Below are 20,469 nucleotides of genomic sequence, written 5' to 3'. Positions count from 1 at the left end.
GATCCCCAATCCAAAACTGACGCAAATAGTACAAACTCAGACTGTGTCAGCTTCCTCAAGAGTTCAGAATGCCCTAGCTTTATGGATTTCATGAAGTTTGCAGCTCAGAAAGATGCTAATATTGACCCTATTAACACTTTGTTCCTAGAATCAGACAAAAGGGAATCCACTCTCAGACAATATGACTCAGTAGTTAAGAAATTAGCACTCTTCTTAAAAGAATCTGAAGCAACTATAATGACCACGAACCTAGCAATCTCATTTTTTAGGTCATTATTTGAAAAAGGTCTTGCCTCTAGTACCATTACTACAGCCAAATCAGCTTTGAAAAAGATATTTTTACATGGATTTAATATTAATTTAACGGATTCTTATTTTTCCTCAATCCCTAGAGCATGTGCTCGTTTGAGACCAGTAACCCGTCCACACAGTTTCCTGGTTCTTAAATGACGTCCTTAAATTAGCATCAGAAACTGATAATCAGAATTGTTCATTCTTAAGTTTACTGAGGAAGACCTTATTCTTAATTAGTTTAGCTTCAGGTGCTAGAATTTCCGAACTGTCTGCCCTGTCTAGAGAGCCCAATCATATTGATTTCCTTCCATCAGGTGAAGTGTTGCTAGCCCCTCATCTTAAGTTTCTAGCTAAGAATGAAGATCCTCGAGATAGATGGTCTCCCTGGAAGGTCGTTCCCCTCCCACAAGACCTATCACTATGTCCGGTCTTTACTTTAAAGGCTTATTTAGACAGGACCTCTCAAATAACTTCGGGGCCTCTGTTTGTGAGGGAAGGTGGAGGAACTATTTCTATGAAGGCCATCAGACAACAGATCTTATATTTTATTAAACAAGCAAACCCAGAATCAGTTCCAAAGGTCCATGACATTAGAGCAGTGGCCACCTCCACTAATTATTTTCATCATATGAATTTTGAGGATCTTACGAAATATACAGGGTGGAAATCTCCCCTGGTTTTCAAACGCCACTATTTGAAATCCTTAGAAGCTCTGAAATTCACCACAGTGGCGGCAGGAAGCATTGTTCCTCCCTCTAATTAATTCCTTTTATATCTCTTTAACCTCGATCACTTTTCCTCCCACCTACCTGCCTCATTTATTCCCTTTACCATCACCTCCGGGTCAGGCATACTTCACAGCCTGTCTCCTGACCATGTTGCATTTTGTATTTGTCCCCTGTTTTTAGCATTTAAGTACATTTTTCATGTTCTAATGTTCTCTTGTCTTGCGGGACATAGTTCCCCCACCTTATTATAGTTTATGTATTTATATATAATTTTCAACTTGGATAATTAAAAATCTTTTGGAATTATAGTTTTATTTCTTTTTCACGATGGTATTTTGATTCTCTGTTATTATTTCACCGGGTGACACAGGTTGTATAACCCAGATAAAGGATTTTGACAAAGGAAAAATCTATTTCTGGGGGGAGACCTGTGTCACCCGGTGACCCACCTCTGTTCTTCCTTTCCTCCCCTAGTTAAAATACCATTCTTAGGTGGTGGGTGCTAACATGGAATGCAGGTGGCGCTGGTTTGTTGATAGTCCGCGAGTGGTGCGGGCGTTGTATCGGCACCTCGCTCTGGGGGACTTTTGACATTGGGAATGTCTACAGGGCGGAGGCCTGTGATTGTGACAGTCTCACCCTTTCATATACACGACTCCATTTTATGGAGCTCGCACTGGGGGTAGTAACTCCAGCTTTGCATTTAGCTTTTTTCTCTGGTAGATTTAGCTATGGATTTACCTAGAAATAAGTGCTGAATGGTTATTTCACTGGGTGACACAGGTCTCCCCCCAGAAATAGATTTTTCCTTTGTCAAAATCCTTTATATATATATATATATATATATATATATATATATATATATATATATATATATATATATATATATATATATATATATATATATATGTATATATATATATATATATATATATATATATATATATATATATATATATATATATATATATATATATATATATATATATATATATATATATATATATATATATATATATATATATATATATATGTAAAGGAAATAGAAGATTTCCTATGGAGGAATTAAAATCCTTTTTCTTTTATAACCATAGGAGTTAAGGCTTTCTTAATCACAGGTTGTCTGGGTTGTCTGCTTGTAGTTTACAAGCTAAGGTAGTTTACAAGCTAAGGCATGAATCAGAAGAGCATTTCTGGAAAAGCATCCCTACCCCACCTTGTTCTTTGGTCCTAGTGATAAAGACGGGCTCTGTAAAAAAAAAAAGCTTCAGTTGGATATTTGTATCTTAGATGACTTTTTGTTAATCCACAAAGAAACTGAGTTCAACATCCAATTATTGTTTTGATACTGAATAACTATAAATTCAAGTGAAATCCAGTTTCCTAGGAAAGAAGTTTCCAATTGCATTATTTATGAAACCTGGTATGTAACAGTAATGGCTAATAGAAATCAAATGAAAGAGCGATTAAGATAAATTTTAGAATCAATAAAAATTGAAAATTATATATTACCATACTATAGCGGAGGGGATAAATCCTTGTTAAGTGTATTTAGATATGCAGGCTTTGTTATGACCAGTAACTGGCAAGTTAATAAAAAAAATGCATATTTTTAACATTTTGGTGACAAATGAGAGCTTACAGATATGATCAGTTTGTTTTTGACTGCTAATTACTGCATAATGTTTAATATATTTGTCTTACTAAGACTGTAATGTACAATGAATTCACTGAAATATTATTTACAGAATTATGATTTTAAATTATACAGAATTGCCGTATGGGTGGGAAAGGCAGATCACTGAAGATTCAAAAGTGCTCTTTGTGGATCACATTAACGAAACTACAACGTACACTGATCCAAGGTTAGCATTTGCAGTCGAGGAAACACAGAGTTTTGGTGATCTACGACAAAGATTTGATAGTAGTTCAACAGGTCTCCAGGTTCTTCATGGAAGAGATTTAACTAGTCGACTTGCGATAGTCACTGGTGCTAACTGTGGTGTTGGTAAGTAACTCTTTTGCCTTGATACTGTTCAGCTTTGATGATTCTGTTTAACTTGAATTGTGAAGTGCTGCCCGTAGTCATTGTTTGTAGAGCACTTCAGCAGAACCGTGACTTACTTTGAGCATGGGTTAGCAATCGAAGAAATGCAAAATTTTCGAGATTTGTGCCATAGATTATTTTAGAGATTTATGCCGCAGATTTGATACCAGTACAGCAGATCTACAGATGCTACATTGAAGGTATTGAACAAGTCACATCACTGTTGTCACAATTGTTAACGGTGGTGTTAGTAAGTGATATGTTCATCTAGGCAGTAGCAGTAGGGGAAAAATGCTCAAATCCCCTCATGCCAAATCCCCTCATGCCAAATCACCTCCTGTGTAGAAACGCCTCAAATTCCTTCTGCTCGTCACCCCACCCCATCTCTGTACCTGAGATGTTATCAAGGGTGACCGGGCCGAGATAAGAGTTCGTCGCCTTACCTGGGTTATAATCAGATTCATTAGAGTATATGAGGCATTTTATGATTTATTCCATATACTTCATGAGGGTTGTTTTTATTTATAAATTCCAACTATATCAAGTACGTACATGAGATATTTCATCTGCCGTATCATTTATTTTGTGTACGTGCTCGAGGTGTTGTAAGCCCGTTCATCAGATCAGACCTTTCCTTAACTTAGAAATGCCTCAATCCCTAACACCTGTCACCCCACCCCATCTCTGTACCTGAGATTCTATCAAGGGTGACCTGGCCGAGATAAGAGTTCATCTCCTTACCTGGAGTATAATTAGATTCATTACAGTATATGAGGCATTTTATGATTTATTCCATATACGTACACGAGTTATTTTTTTTTATTTACAAATTGCAGTTATATCAAGTACGTGCATGAGATATTTCAACTGCCGTATCATTTATTTGTGTACGTGCACGAGGTGTTGTAAACCTGTTCATTAAATCAGACCTTCCTTATCTTCATCGAGGAATTTCTAACGGTTCATAAACACAGCTTGACTTATCGGCTGTTGACAGAGATTTTGGTGAGGGATATGGGGAAATCAGTACAGTTTCTTCATGGTGTTTCCATATACGTACTCGAGACCTCCACCTGGCAAATTGACTCCTGGGATGAGGTACCCTGTGATAAGACCGCAAGTCTGGGGGCAAACATGACACGCCCTGTTTGTCTTCGCTTACAAGTTTAGGAGGGATGGGAGAGGAGCAATTCTCCGCTTCATTAGTGATCCGAGAGAGCGTTTCTCTGCTTCATTAGTGACCTATGACCAGGTGCCTATGATAAGATAAGACATGGGCAAACACGACCTGCCTTGAGACGTCCCCTGATAAGATTAAAATATCCGGCATAGCCTTAAGGAACAAAAAACAAAAAACACAGTATTATAACCGGAAATTTTATTGGCTAGCGACTGACAACAGGACAACGAGACATAACATATTGGAAGATGGGTATGCATTTCATGACGGCGATCCCGCCCCTGGCGATTATACTTCCTACCCGCTTCAAGTTATTCCGGATATTCAGCAAAAATTCCCGGAAATCGCTTCTGAAACCATTACATTCAGCCATCCTCGACATGGATGATGTTACAGTGGCACGGTTGATAAGTATCTCTCTGGAACAAAAATTTAAGAAATATTAATTTGTGAAAGAACGTCAATAAAAAGAATATTTGCAGATTGTAAAGTTTTTTATTTGTGAATGAAACGTCAACAGAAGAACATTTGCAAAGTATATATGAAGTATTGGAATAATAATGATCTGTGCGCACAAACAAGAAATAACAGAGTAAACCACATGTACGTTACCTTCCGTGTCAGAACAGGTAGTTAACCTGAACGAAGCCTGAACAGGATACAGAACGTAACAGCTGACCTCAGAACGTCCGATTCCGCAGCTTTAAACATTCGTTATAAGTATTAGCTCTCTTACTGCCCCACCTCCAATCTGAGCACTTTGCTCTTTTGAAATATTTGAAATAATATCTTGTTACCCAGCGATCGTTCGCGTGTAAATGGTGTACAGAAAAAACCTCGTTCAACCTCGACAGCATATTCCCTGCCCCATGGTGACTGACGTAATGTACGAAAAACAGGGCGTAAAGTCCGCACTTATACGAAAGATCCGGCTGTATTTGCCTTTAAAGTTCGTAAACGCTGTATTCAGAATGATTACGCAGAAATCTAGAAAATCCGCGTGAATAAAATTCGGGTTTGATAGCGTAACTGTCAAAAAACATAATCACACTCCTGGGCGACCTTTCCAAGTAGAAACATACCCAGTGACCTATATTATTAATATCCGAAGATGACTCTAAAGTGTTAGATATAAAGACTAGAGGTTTATTTCTATTCGACGGTTTAATAAACCCCTCTACATCATCCGAAGCGAATATACCTAGATAACTAATTAACGGTCCTAAACTATCTTTTAAAGATATTTCTAATTCACTAGTATCCATTTTTCTCACCCCCTAACGTCGCACTGGATTATCCTATCAGAATCAACCAATAAAATACCTTTCGTGTCTCCGAAAAGCATCACTACGTGAGGCGTTGCCACAGGTCCGGCCAACCTTATGGTTATTCTCATACTAGCGGAAATTTCGACGGGTAGTGAATCCTCCATATCCTCGGTTGTGAAACTAAAACACAAAATAGATCTCCCCCTCTTAAAAGCATTATAAGAAATTATGTTTTCATGTCCGGCCCCAATTGCCTTCTGTGATTCGTAAAATAATTGCGTTACCCTCCCGGGAAAAGTACTCTGAATATTATATATAGTGTTACCGTTGATGGTGATATGTACATTACTTAACTCGCAATGTTCGAAATATAACCCGTTCCTGGCATATTCTCCTGAAAAATTCCTCATGTCAACCAGGACAATTGTTAACTTCTCGGGAATACACGTCCCGAATGCTTGATCGATTAATATAGATGATTCATTTGTCCCGATAATGTACGTTTTATACAATGTTTTATCGAATACATAGTGTAACGGTTTAACTGATAAAGCCTCATTTAAAGCGGACATGGCGTTATAGTGCGGGGTAACCCTATCAATCCATAATTTCGCCTTCTCCACATCCAGCTGGTTCAACCCTCCATTTCCATCCGTGCTCATAATCCAGTTGTTATTAGCCATTTCCAACCTAATTCTCAAGTTCACCGAATCTAGCAAATACATGTCAATACTCGCCAGATCAAGGAGCAGCGGGAAGTAGGTATGTATACCTTCCGGACACTCGTTTCCCACCTGGCAGCGTCCTGAAAGGTATTAGCTGAGAACATTCTAGTTATGCCTAAAGCCTCATTATAATCGTCATAAAAAAATCCACTCCGCCCTAACGTAGCCATCAAAGCGGGTTTTATATTTTTTAACAGTTTGATATATGATTGATAGTGAAATATTGGACATGATTCCACCAACTTCTCATTCAAAAATACGGATACGGATTTAAAAAGAGTATTACTTATTCCGTTGGTAAACGCTATATTTTGATCAGCTGCTAAATTCGCACCCTGTCTAGACACTCTAAGACATAATTCTAGCACAATGCTAGACAAGTCCACGAAAGAACCTACAACGCTGTTGATACAAAACTCAATATACCTGTCAGATAGAATCTGGTTTACGGATACATTACTCGGCATGAAATCAACTCTCTCCTTCGAGTTAATCGAACTTTCGATAATTCTCCGTCTGTTCACATTCGGATATAATTCAGATATTCCGGCAACGTATGAGGGTACGGGAATCTTATTGCCTGTTCCCGGTACATTCGGGATGATACCTGCCATTCTCCGCTGTATATATACTGTACATATATATTATAGTACCTGAGGGCGGGAGGTTAGGGATGCGTGCACGTACGAGACTGCTACTGCTATTCGAATGAATTAAACGAAGCTGTATACATCCTTTTTAATACCCTGCTCACGTGACTTCCTCTTCTTCCTTTTATCATTCCTCCTTGAAGCTGTATACCTCTTCCTGCCAGCTCCGTTCAATAATCGAAGACCCCACAGCCTTAACAGCTCGAACACCATTCCTCTTTAGAGACTCCTTTAATGGCGTCCTTTCATTTAACACATCAGAGAGGACTGACCTCCCAAATTCTTTAGCCGCAGGCTTAACAGCATTGAAAAGGAAGGGTAGCACTCTCCGGGCAATACCTGAGACTGCCGAAAATATACCTGCTCCTTTTCTATACCCGGGATAAAATATAGATATATCTTCCAGACCTCCACCCTTTCTTAACGGGTCTGCTAGAAATAAATTTTTTAAATCAGCCTCGGAAGGCGGGATAAAAGCCACTCTCATGTCTATTGCAGATACTTCCCAGACTGTTTTTTTTTTTTTTTATCTTTTTTATTTGTTTTGGAGAGGAGAGATGATGTTAAAGCTATAGTAAAGAGGAGTGTATATTTGTAAGTACCTCTCCGTACAACCGTGTGAATGCGAATAAAAGGATCAGAAGGGAAGTTTATTATAATTATATACACGCATACTGTATACTCATCTAGGCCTCACATGAAGCACGCAGGTGACACTCGTCCCGTCACTGAAGTGGATCTCTCGACCGTTCTGGTCGGTAATGATAATTGAAACCTGGTCTAGAAAATTTGTATTCAAGGGTTTATATATCGTGTTATGTATACCCTTTCCCTTGCCATTCTCTAAACTGAAACAGTCCAGTATATTTACTAGATTACTTGCGAAGGGACTTGGTTGGATGACATCTGAATAAACGTACATATAATCCACCCCGCAGATGTCGAGTGGGGAGACGTGCGACTCATGTCCTCTGATTTTTCTCGACCCGTAAATATTATATTCAACCGTACTTTCAAACCCTAGCACCCGGGCTGCGCATCCGCACCTTTCACTTGAGTAATGAGTATCCTCTTCCGATTGTCATTCCACTCGAATATCTCGCCATCCTTAATAACAGTTTTAAACCTTTTATCGTAATATACTTTCAACTGGTCTGCAATATCGTCATTAAGAACCTGTACTAATTTCCCCATATCCCCTGCCAGAATCCCTGTCAATGGTCTATAAGTGAAGCTGTGTCTACGAGGTGTTAGAATTCCGCGATACACTGTGGTAAAATGTATAGCGAAATCACCATCTCTCGATAGTATAGCATAATAAAGACTGGGGAACATGATGGAGACCAGTCCCATTTCATATTCTACTCCATTTTTCAGAATTATAGGCGAAGGTAACCTGTTTTTAAACCTACACGGGGAGTTTTCTGGATAAGTGTCCAGACACCCTATACTGCTCACATATAATGTGTGATCACTAGCCATGTCTGTTGCAGACTACGGTCATTACACACTTCACCTGTTATATATGCATGTATGCACATTATTTCTTAAGGGGTAATGAAATATTATTATTCTGGCAACTCTTTATTTGTTATATCATTATGGCAGCATGATTACAGATAGGTATTAATTATAATAACAATAAATATTAATAACGGCGATAATAACATGCTATTTACACCGTCATAGGTTACGGCACCCATTCTCTATCAGCACCGCAAACGTCCCTACTCACTTCTACATTTCCCGAGAAGGGAGAGTCTACCAGCAAATCCAGCTGCTTCAACTGAGTGATCAGCTTCTTCATATATACGTCATTCACACTCCTATTCTCGAGTTCAGTTAAGACCTCTTTCCTGATTAAAATACAGACTGTTTTCCCACATGACTTCATCTCTTCACTAAATGATAACAGTGTCGACATGTAATAATCCAGCCACACCCCATCCACTCTCCCGCTCCTCGCAATTCCTGCAGGAAAGAGGATATATCATATATGTTTATACTCCTCCTTGCGTAACTCTTCTTTCAAGTTCTTCACTGATGCGGAGAAGTTAACAATTCTCTGATCTTCCGTATCCTTGCGAAGCTTTTCAACATGCTCCTTCTCGCGGCAATGTTTGATACTACATTGCGCGTACTCGTTCACTTCCACCATCTTACCAATACCGTACTGCGTTGCCAGAGTAACGATGAGTGGCAGGTCAGCTTCCTGCATTCTCCCCTCTGCAACGGTCGTCGGCGGCTGATTTAATATAGCGGTGCCTTCATCACTCCGGTCCCTGCCAGCGGCGTAGCCTGCTCCAGGCTTAGAATATCTAAGCCCTGCGACATCTCCATAGGGATATAATTCAGCAATATTCTTCACCAGGCCGTAATTTCGACACGTTACAGAATTTGTAGCGGTTACTAGGCAAACCGTCCTCGACTTGAATCGAGGTTCGGATAAGGAACCGAGGATGAGTTTAAATGATGAACCTTTCTCCATCTCGGATCACTGCTATGAGTTCTTCCTCTCAAAGTTGGATGGTATACGTCTCTCCCGTCCACTCGACTGCTGTATATATATGGTTCCCTTGACGCCTGCACCTGACCATGCTGAAGCATGTTCAAGGTAGGATGCGATGTCACGTCATTAGTCTCCTCCTCCTCTCCCACATTCTGACTCATCCGTTCACTCATACGTACGGCGTACCGGGCGAATGTGTGATAACCTCTTGCTTCTGGCGCGTACAGGTCACACCCGCACCGCCCGAGTGTACATGTCCAGACAGGTGTTGACCAACCTCCTGTTATAACTCGTTTACCTCGCAAAAGCTCCTAATAAGCAGTCCATGAAACATTTTCGACTCTCTTCCTCCTCGTTACATTCCCTATTTTTCCCGCACCACGTTTATGTTCCTATCGGATATTCAACTGTTTTTTTAACGCAATATTTCTTATCATCCACTCCTTGATACCTGCCATGTTAATCAAGTATTGATAATCCTGTATGTTTAACGTGTTAGTTCTTCTAGTTCCTAAAAACTCTTTTACCATTCTAAGAATGTTTGATCCGTTAAAGGGAGGTAATAAATTACCTTCAGTGTCCCACTTGACAGTTCCCGAGTTTCGTAGATACTTGATTATGCCAGTGGCGTAAGGGATTTGACTCTCATTAAACGATATAGGAATGATGTTACTTAGGGACGGACTTCCACGATCTTGAGTGACGCGTTGCTTAATCGCGCCTAACGGTACAACAGCTCTCTTCGTTTTAACATCTAGAAGAGGAGGAGGTGTAACAGATTTAACTGCCGCCGGAACTTTACGTACACCCTTCGCTTTGTAAATGTTGAGAGGAACCGGTTCATGAAATTCACTCATATCACCGTTATTACTATTATCATTACCGCCACCTTTACTACTGTCGCTGTTACTACCAATCTCTGCTGATCTCCCACCTCTTTCTTTCGTTAACCTTTCGTAAGTTATTCTCGGGAGCAGATAGAATTCCTTCATGTTATTATTTAAAGAGACTCGTTATTAATCCTGCAGCTATGGGAAGCAATACAGATAAAATCGCGCCACCTTTTCTACTCTTAAGTATCTCCTTCTTCTTCAGTAATGGAGTCTTTTTCAAAGAGACTTCGCGGATCTCCTTCCTGCACCTTCTGAGTTTTTTCACCTGAATCTTATCCCGCGTTAAATTCCCCTGAAGGAAGTTTCTAAAAACTTCTGAAATAGTAGTAGTAAATTCTTTTCCTAATGTGGATATTACTCTATTCCTATCCGTAGGTGTAAGGTGTGATATAAATAGAATGAATTCCTTATTTTTATATAATAAGGGTCTTTTACCAGGATGGCTCATGCCTGAACAAGCTGAGACTCATCCAACCAGGAATTAAAATTTTTATACATGAACTTACCTGTTGTTTACATATAGCTGTAATTCTCGGTCTCGACAGAAAAATCAAAACTGGCGGTTCCGCTAATATATGGTCAGGTGATACGACTACCCCGCCCTCTACCGGGGTACCTGGATCCATTTCCATCAACAACTAATCATATTTTCTCTGTCGGGGCCGGCAACTAGTCGTCTGCTCCTCTTCAGGAAATTCATCGGTGCTTTTCGACTTTTCTTTGGTGAAGTACCCACTTTTGTCGACGGTTCTGGCTTGTTTTTTGGCTTTGGTTGGGATTTTTTCTAGATATGTCTGATTCAGGATCTCAAATTAGATATTGCTTGGGGGTTGTAAAACTCGAATGTCTCGGTCTAACATAGACCCTCACTCTTTTTGCACTATCTGTAGAGGGAAATTGTGTACAAATTTGGATAGATGTGATGAGTGTTTGTCTTTGTCTGTGTTTGATTGGCAAAAGTTGGCTAAATATCAGGCAAAGTTAAGTAAAGATAGGGCACGTAAGGCTTCGGCCAGTTCTTCCCAGAGTAGGAGTAGTATTGCCTCTTGTTCTGTTCCTGTTACCCCTCCTGTTCCTATTCCTGCCCCGGAACCTGTTGTTTCCGAACCCACTACCGTGTCAGACCTTCGGGCAGAATTTGATGGTAAGATTTCGGCTCTTTTCTCTGCGATAGAGAAGATTGGCCAGGATGTGAGTGCGATGTCTAAACATTGAAGTGTTGCGAGTGATAGTGTTGTGGAGGAGGTGACTGTTCGTCCCCCTCGTGCTCCTAGGTCTAGGCCTCTGTCCGGCTCCCAGGGCTCAGGGAGAAGACATGCCGAAAGCCGAAGGGAGGCGAGTGGGGTCTGCTCACGAGCAGTTGCTCCCTCTAACAGTCCTGTTGTGTCCCAGGCTGTTGCAGCTCGCCATAGTAAAAGCGATACGGAAGTGTCTTCTAGTGCTTCTGTTTCGTCGAGGAGGAGTTGGAAGCAGTCAGAGTCTAGTAGGCCGCTGAAGAGACGCAGAGCTTCCTCTCCAGGTCAAGTTCCTATCAAGAAACTTTCGGCGCGTTCTCCTCTTCCGTCATGTAGCTTTTGGGATAGCCCAGAGATCTCTTCTTCTTCAGGCAGTCCGGATGTGCGTTCTACGGATCGTAAGCGAGCGCCTGATCCTCCTGTTAGCATGCAAGTAGTGGCTTCCTTCCCGTTGGATCCCAAGCCGGCTTTTATGCCTCCGGTTCCTGCCAACCTTTCGCAAGAGGACAAATTGGACAAGATTTTGAGACTTTTAGAAGGTTTTAAAGCACCAGCACTTCAGGATCCTTCCGCACCTGAGGCTCCGGTCTCTGCTTCCGCTCGCGCACCTGGCGCCGCTTCCGCTCGCGCGCCTGGCACCGCTTCCGATCGCGCGCCTGGCGCCACTTCCGCCCGCACCTGCCGCACTCCCGACGCTACTTTGGCGCTTGGCGCCTCTCCACAGCACGTTTCTAAGGCGCACAACGTTTGCGCTTCTGGCGCTACCGTGGTTTTTGGCGCCTCTTTGGCTCTCGGATCTTCTAAGGCTCCTGACTCCTCTCAAGCTCACGTTTCGGATACGCTTGACGCGGGTCGGGCACCTGGCGCCTCGGCGACGTTCGGCGACACTCAAGAGGATAACGCAAGTTTGGCTCCCGGAGACGTTTCTATCCGCGGTGCTCCAGCTGCTTCAGAGATTCTCTCCCCAGTTTCCTATGTTTCGGAAGTAGATGATGTTCCGTCTGCTCCTACGTCCAACTTTAAGCATCTCTTACAACTTTTTGAAGAACATTTTCAAGAAGACTTTGCTCCAGCTACCCCTTCGTCTCCAACTACGCAGTTTGCCAAGGATTTTAAACCTCCATCCTCTAGATTTCTGAAGCTGGTCCTGTCTGTTTCGGCGAAAAGAGCTCTCCGAAGGCAAGAAGGATGGTTGAGCATGAAAAGATCTCAGGGTAAAACTTCTTTCTGTTTTCCCCCCTCACAACTGTCTTTTAAGTCTCGTTCGTGGTATGAGACTGGGGAAGTCTTTTCCTTGGGAGACACTGCCTCCTCTCAAGGGGATTTCTCCAGCCTTGTGGATTCTGCCCGTCGCTCAGCTTTTTCTACGTCCAAAGTCGGTTTCTCGTCTTCGGAAATTGACCATCTGGTGAAGAGTTCCTATAGGATCTTGGGGATCTTTTCTTTTATTGATTGGTCTATAGGAGCCTTGAGCAGGAAGGTGAAAGTCTGTGATCTTCCCCCCAAGACTGCTACGGATCTTGATGCTATTTTGGCCTGCCTGGACAAGGCCATCATGGACGGAACGTCAGAAATTGCCTCAGTGACTGCTACAGGCATTTTGAAGAAGAGAGCACATTGGATTTCGTTTGTCGCGAGAGGAGTCTCCAGGAACCAGAAATCTGCTCTACTTTTTGCTCCTTTGTTTAAGGAATCTCTTTTTCCCGCCACATTAGTTAGGGAAATTTTGGAGGCTCTCTCGCGGAAGTCTACTCAAGACCTACTGGCTCACTCTTCGAAAAGACCCAGGTTTTCGACTTCTCCAGTAGTACCCAAGCCTTCTTTCCCTGTATCCTCTAGGCCTTCTCGGGGTACTCCTTCTCGGCCCTTTTCCCATGCTAGAGGAAGAGGAAAATTCTCTTCTCATCCCCAGAAATCCAGGGGTACCAACCGATGCGTTCAAGGTCCTTCATGCGACGGTCGGAGCCAGACTAAAGACGTTCTGGCAAGTTTGGGAGGCCAAGGGAGCAGAACCCTGGGTGATCAACGTTCTGAGAGAAGGCTACACCATTCCCTTCTCAGAAAGTCCTCCTTTAAAGTCTTCGCCAGTAGACTTCATCGTATCATCCAGGGACTCAGAGAAACTTGTGGTGTTGGAGGAGGAAGTTACTTCCCTCCTTCAGAAGGGAGCCATAGAAGCAGTCCTCGAACCTTCATCTCCGGGGTTCTACAACCGTCTGTTTCTGGTTCCAAAATCGTCAGGAGGATGGAGACCAGTCCTCGACGTAAGCGCCCTGAACAAATTTGTGCTTCAAACACCATTCAAGATGGAAACCACGCAGTCAGTCATCAATTCCCTGCAGGAAGGAGACTGGATGGTGTCCCTCGATCTCCAGGACACATATTTTCATGTCCCTATCCATCCGAGATCAAGGAAATTCCTACGGTTTGTGTTCAGAGGCAGGACTTTTCAATTCATGGCTCTTTGCTTCGGCCTATCAACAGCCCCACAAGTTTTCACAAGGACGATGGCTCCAATTGCGAAATGGCTTCACTTAGAGGGAATTCACATATCCCTTTACCTCGACGACTGGCTGATCCGGTCTCCGTCAAAGGCCAATGCATGAAGGACCTACAAAGGACCCTTTCTCTTACCGACGAATTGGGACTCATAGTAAATCTTCCAAAGTCGCAACTCTCTCCATCTCAAGACTTGACTTATTTGGGAGTTCGGATGAACTCAGTTCTTTTTCAGGCTTTTCCGACTTCACAAAGGATCGAGAAATGCCTGCTGAAAGTGAGATACCTGATGGCAGCCAAGACTTGTTCTGCCAAGGAATGGATGAGCCTTTTAGGCACCCTCTCATCGCTAGAGATGTTCGTCAGTCTGGGGAGGCTACACATGAGACCTCTTCAGTTCTTCCTACAGCAGACCTGGAACAGGAAGAAAGACGCGGATTCGTTTGTTTTTCCTCTATCCACTCGAGTAAAGCAAGACCTGTCGTGGTGGAACGACAAGAGCAAACTAGAGCGAGGTTTGTCGTTGAGACAGAGGAACCCAGACCTGATGTTGTTCTCCGACGCTTCAGACGAGGGTTGGGGAGCAACATTGGGGAATCTTCAAGTGTCAGGCAATTGGTCTTCATCCCAACGGGACTGGTACATAAATGCGAAAGAGTTGAAGGCAATACATCTAGCCTTGGAACATTTCGTGCTTCTGGTGGAAAACAAAAAGATAGTAGTTCACTCGGACAACTCCACAGCTCTGGCGTATGTGAAGAAACAAGGAGGCACTCACTCCTTCTCTCTGTTCGAGATCGCAAAAGACCTGCTTTTGTGGGCGGCAACCAAGAACATAGAGCCAGTAACTCGCTTCATCCCGGGAGCTCTCAACGTAAGCGCGGATATCCTCAGCAGGTCACTCCAGGTCATTCCGACGGAATGGACCCTCCACCAGAAAGTTTGCCAAGGCCTGTGGAAGATTTGGGGAACTCCCATGCTAGACCTGTTTGCAACGAGGGAAAACCGCAGACTACCTCTCTTTTGCTCTCCTGTTCCAGACCCAGAAGCAGTAGCGGTGGATGCCATGCTCCTGGACTGGTCGGGTCTCTTCCTTTATGCATTCCCTCCCTTCAGGATGCTGGGAGAAGTCTTGAAAAAGTTTCGAGCACACAAAGATGTGTCAATGATCCTAATAGCTCCATGGTGGCCAGGAAGATCATGGTTTCCAGAGCTACTGGAGAAAGTAGTGGATTGGCCAAGGAGGTTGCCATTCAGACCAGACCTTCTGTGCCAGTTGCACAGCAGAAAGGTCCACAGGAACCCGTCAGATCTAAATCTGACAGGGTTCAGACTCTTGAGCGACTCTACAGGAGGAGAGGCTTCTCTAGAAGAGTGGCGCAGGCAATGGCTAGATCAACCAGGCCCTCGTCTACAAAGGTCTATCAAGTGAAGTGGAAGCGCTTCAGGGAGTGGTGCTCCGAGTCTGGAGTGTCTTCCACTTCTACGACTCTAAGCCAGGTGGCGGATTTTCTTTTGTTTCTGCACAAGGAGAAGAAATTGGCTGTCAGCACGATTAAGGGGTATAGGAGTATGCTGGCGGCAGTTTTCAGGAATAGAGGTATAGACCTTTCCTCGGACAAGGATATAGCAGAACTCCTTAAACCCTTTGCTACCACTAAAGGCAAATCTCTTCGTGTACCGCATTGGAATTTGGATGTGGTACTAAAGTGGCTTACTTCCAAATCTTTTGAGCCTTTGAGTTCCTGCTCCGTTAGGAATCTAACTAAGAAAACTCTCTTTCTCTTGGCACTGGCCTCGGCAAAGAGAGTAAGTGAGGTTCATGCTTTGGACAAAAGAGTTGGTTTTTGTGCGGATAAGGCTGTAGTTTTCTTCACCTTGGGTTTCCTAGCTAAGAACGAAAACCCTAGTAATCCGTGGCCAAGGGAATTTCCCATTGCTAGCCTATCCTCCTTGGGGGGAAGGGAAACGGAGAGACTTCTCTGTCCGGTCAGAGCATTGAAATTCTATCTGGACAGGACCAGAAGTGTAAGAGGCACTCAGGATTTTTTATGGTGCTCAACTAAGAACCCCAAGAACCCTCTATCTAAAAATGGGATTGCTTTCCTTTTGAAAGAACTGATACAGGAGGCACACAAGGAATTAAGGGATGTGGATTTCCCCTTAGTTAAAGTGAGGCCTCATGAAATTAGGGCTATTGCAACTTCTTTAGCCTTCAAGAAGAACATGGCTTTAAAGGACATTCTAAGTTCAACTTATTGGAGATGTTCGTCTGTTTTTGCCTCGCATTATGGCCCCTTTATTGTGTCTGACACGGTGATGGGCAAGGAAACCAGATGCTCTAGATCTTCTCCTTAGTTTCCTTGGGTGCAGAGGTTTCTTTTTGGTCGACTACTAGAGCCTTAGGGGTTAGATGGCCTAGTAGGTCTAATTTTAATAGATTGGTGTGAGTTTTTTTATGGTTGGGTGATATGTGTTTTTTTTTTTTAAATGATAGTGTATGATGGTGGATGCTTTGAGTACTGCGCCCTGAGCAGGGGCATTATATGCTTTGGTTGATTTTGTCGAAGACGGCTGGGCCAACAGACCTTTCTCCATATGGCAACCTGCGACTGAGCTACTAGGCCCTGCAGTTGCACTAAGGATAGCAGGTTACAGAGGCAGTAACTGAGAAAGCAGCTTCCTTAGCAGGTAAGGATCCAAAGTGAAGACGTTTTTTCTTAGCCTGATGATCTCAGGTTTTTTTTTTTTCATTTAACACTTACAGCTGTCCATGCCCACCGCCTCAATGTGGCAATCAGCTATATGTAAACAACAGGTAAGTTCATGTATAAAAATGACATTTTTATAATAAAAAGGGATTTTGACAAAGGAAAAATCTATTTCTGAGGGAGGCCCCGTGTCACCCGGTGAAATTCCATACTAACACGAATTTCTAGGTATAAAATTCCTAGATATACCAGAGAAAAAAGAGCTTTCAGGAATGCTGGGGTTACTACCCCCAGATCGAGCGTCTTCCACTATGGAGACGTCGGTATAACCAAGGGTGAGTGAAAGGATCACAACCACAGAGCCACACTCGAAAGACATCCCCGTGTCAAAACCCCTCGGAAAGAGCGGTGAGCTGTTCCAGCCCCCACGCTCATCCGCCCGCCAGGCCGGCGACCCCAGCGCCATCTACACTCATTCCAGACTAGCACCACCCCCAGGCTTGGCATGTGCAAGTAGGGGGGGGCGAAACCAACTTCTGGGAGGGTCACCGGGTGACACGGGGCCTCCCTCAGAAATAGATTTTTCCTTTGTCAAAATCCCTTTTCTGAGTCCAGCCCCGTGTCAGCCGGTGAAATAGTGACAGAGAATCATGCCAAGACTGCAAACTACAGAAAAAGTCAAGGTGATCTGAACAAAAAACACAGGCTATGAAAATAGATTTAATTAGAATATCTGTCCACATGAAAATATTAATAGTAAAAGGTAAGTACATTAATACAACCGTAAGAGTAAAATACAAAAAACAGGCACACAATGTAAATATAGTTGGCGAAATACATCCAATAATACAAAATTACAAGGAGTAAATATAAACTTATACCTAAGAATAAAGAGAGACATTACAATATGAGAAATATATGGGGTACATGGAGCAAAATAAAAACAGTCCAGCACCCCTAAGACAATCCAAAATCACAGCATGTCAATATACAATCACCAAGAAAGATAATATTAAAGGCAATAATAACATCAATTATGAGGAGCAAGGCAGTGAGGCATGATCATCCAGAAGGGCAGACAGAGAAGTAAAGGAGGCAGGCAGGCGGGGGTGAAGGGAGAAGGATAAAGGATAATTAAGGTGGGGGAATGACACTCCCCACAGCCACTGCTGAAAATTTTAGGGCTTCGAGTGATTTTAAATAATGGTGTTTAAACACTAGAGGTGATTTCCATCCCGTATATTTGGTAAGTTCAGCAAAATCCATATTATGAAAATAATTAGTGGAAGTAGCTACTGCACGGATATCATGAACCTTAGGGACTGAATCTGGGTTGGCTTGTTTAATAAAATACAGAATTTGCTGTCTTATAGCATTCAACGAAAGAGTTCCACCTTTCTCTCTGATAAAAAGAGGACCCGACTTACACTGTGGAGTTCTTAATAGGTAAGACTTTAAGGTATAGACGGGGCATAAGGACTGGTCCTGTGGAAGAGGCACCACCTTCCAAGGGGACCACCTGTCCTGAGGGTCTTCGTTTTTAGCTAAAAATCTATGATCAGGAGAAAGGAGGACTTCTCCGGACGGGAGGAAATTAACAAAATCATCACCTCTAGAGAGAGTCGATAGCTCTGAAATTCTGGCACCTGAAGCCAAGCTAATCAGAAATAAGGTTTTCCTTAACAGATCCATATAAGAGCATTGTGAGTTGTCAATCTCAGATGCTAACTTAAGAACATCATTGAGGAACCATGTAACAGAATGTGGGCGTGTTATGGGTCTCAGACGAGCACATGCTCTAGGGATAGATGAAAAGTAAGAATCTGTAAGGTCAATTTTAAAACCATACAAAAATACCTTCTTCAAGGCTGACTTAGCTGTGGTAATAGTGGCCGGGGCAAGGCCCTTTTCAAACAGTGATCTAAAGAAGGTAACCGCTAGGTTAGTAGTCATAGTTTGAGCTTCAGATGCCTTCAAAAAGGATGCTAATTTCTTGACTGCTGAATCATATTGTCTGAGAGTAGAATCTCTCTTATCCGATTCTAAAAACAGAGTGTTAACGGGGTCAATGTTTGCTCCCTTATTAGCAGCGAACTTTACAAAGTCCATAAAACTAGGGCATTCTGAATTTTTAAGGAAGCTGACACAGTCTTGGTTTGTACTACTTGGGTCAATCTGGGATTGGGAATCTGATGACATCGCAACTTGAGTTCCTGAAGCAAAGGGAACCAGTTGCTCTTCGGCCAATAGGGGGCTATCAGAGCCAGTTGACCTTTGAATGACCTGAGTTTGTGCAGTACTTTCAGCAACATGTTTATTGGGGGAAATAAGTAGATCTTCTCCCAATTGTTCCAGTCTATGGTCATTGCGTCTGTGGCATAAGCCTGAGGGTCCAGGTTCGGGGCCACATAACAGGGAAGCTTGTAGTTGCTCTCCGTCGCAAACAGATCCACTTGGAGTCCCGGAACCCGGCGGCAAATCCAATTGAAAGACTCTCCGTCCAGAGACCACTCCATCTCCAATGGAGTGGTTCTGGACAGGGAATCCGCCACCTCATTCCGCACTCCCGCTAGGTGGGTGGCTGACAGATGCCAGCCGTGCTTGTTCACCAGGGAGAAAATAGCTATCATCACCTGGTTTACACGACCTGATTTGGAGCCGCCCCTGTTGATGCAATGAACTACCACGGCGCTGTCCAACACCAGCATGATGTGAATCCGGCTGGGGGGGCGGATTTTCTTTAAGGTTAGAAACACCGCCATAGCTTCCAAGGTGTTTATATGGAACTGTTGAAACATTGTAGACCATGTTCCTTGTACTTTTTGTTTTGGCAAATACCCTCCCCAGCCGCTTAATGAGGCGTCTGTGTGAACCATCAGTGCCGGAGGAGGGAACTGAAGCGGGACTGTCTCGGACAGGCCGCTGACTGTGGACCAAGGTCGCAGTCTCGCCTTCAAAATTCGTGGAATGGAAGAGACCTTGTCTCTGAGCCTGACATTGGCTCGACTCCACCACACTCTGTTTATGTCCTTTACCTTCGCTTTCAAGAGCAGGTCCGTCACTGAGGCAAATTGAAGGGCGCCAAGGATTCTCTCTTGGGACCGGCGGGATGCTGCTTTGTCCCTCAGAAATTTTCTGGTAAGGGAAGCTATCTCCTTCCGCTTGGACGGCGGGAGGGATAGCGTGTATGAGGACAGATCCCACTGGAGGCCCAGCCACTGGAACCGGGACTCCGGAGTCAAGCGGGACTTCTCTCTGTTCAGCTGAAAGCCTAACGACTCCAGGAATTCGATGACCATGGCCGTAGGCTTCCAGCACTCTTGGACTGTTGGAGCCCAGATTATCCAATCGTCCAGGTACGCTGCTAGGGAGATCCCTCGGGACCGGAGCTGCTGAACTACCGTTTCCGCCAGCTTTGTAAATATCCTGGGGGCTATATTGAGACCGAAAGGCATGACCCTGAAGGAGTAGGCTTGTTTCCCGAGTCTGAAACCCAGGAACAGAGAGAAGTTCCGCGCAATCGGGACGTGATAGTAAGCGTCTGAAAGATCGATAGAGATGGTGACGGCTCCACGCGGAAGTAGAGTCCGTACCTAAGCTACCGTAAGCATGCGAAATTTGTTGCATTTTATATAAAGATTTAGACGCGACAGATCCAGAATCACTCTTTGCTGACCGGAGTCTTTCTTTGGGACAGTGAACAACTTGCCTTGAAATTTGAGGTGCCTTA

The 20,469-nt window shown here is 43.4% G+C and overlaps 2 protein-coding genes across 2 annotated transcripts in view; both read left to right on the top strand.

Annotated features, from left to right (window-relative positions):
* The window catches only part of Wwox (WW domain-containing oxidoreductase), a 663,476-nt gene that overhangs the window by 119,733 nt on the left and 523,274 nt on the right, over positions 1-20,469 (top strand). The window contains exon 3 of the mRNA XM_067102038.1: positions 2,794-3,030. Within this exon, the coding sequence (XP_066958139.1) occupies positions 2,794-3,030 (237 nt within the window). The remainder of the gene's footprint in view (positions 1-2,793; positions 3,031-20,469) is intronic.
* Positions 1-20,469, top strand: part of LOC136837166 (uncharacterized) — a 195,276-nt gene that overhangs the window by 165,696 nt on the left and 9,111 nt on the right. The window lies entirely within an intron of this gene.

The sequence above is a fragment of the Macrobrachium rosenbergii genome, chromosome 58 (assembly GCF_040412425.1).
Source record: "Macrobrachium rosenbergii isolate ZJJX-2024 chromosome 58, ASM4041242v1, whole genome shotgun sequence".
Lineage (NCBI taxonomy): Eukaryota > Metazoa > Arthropoda > Malacostraca > Decapoda > Palaemonidae > Macrobrachium > Macrobrachium rosenbergii.
This window is presented reverse-complemented; position numbering and strand designations above follow the sequence as displayed.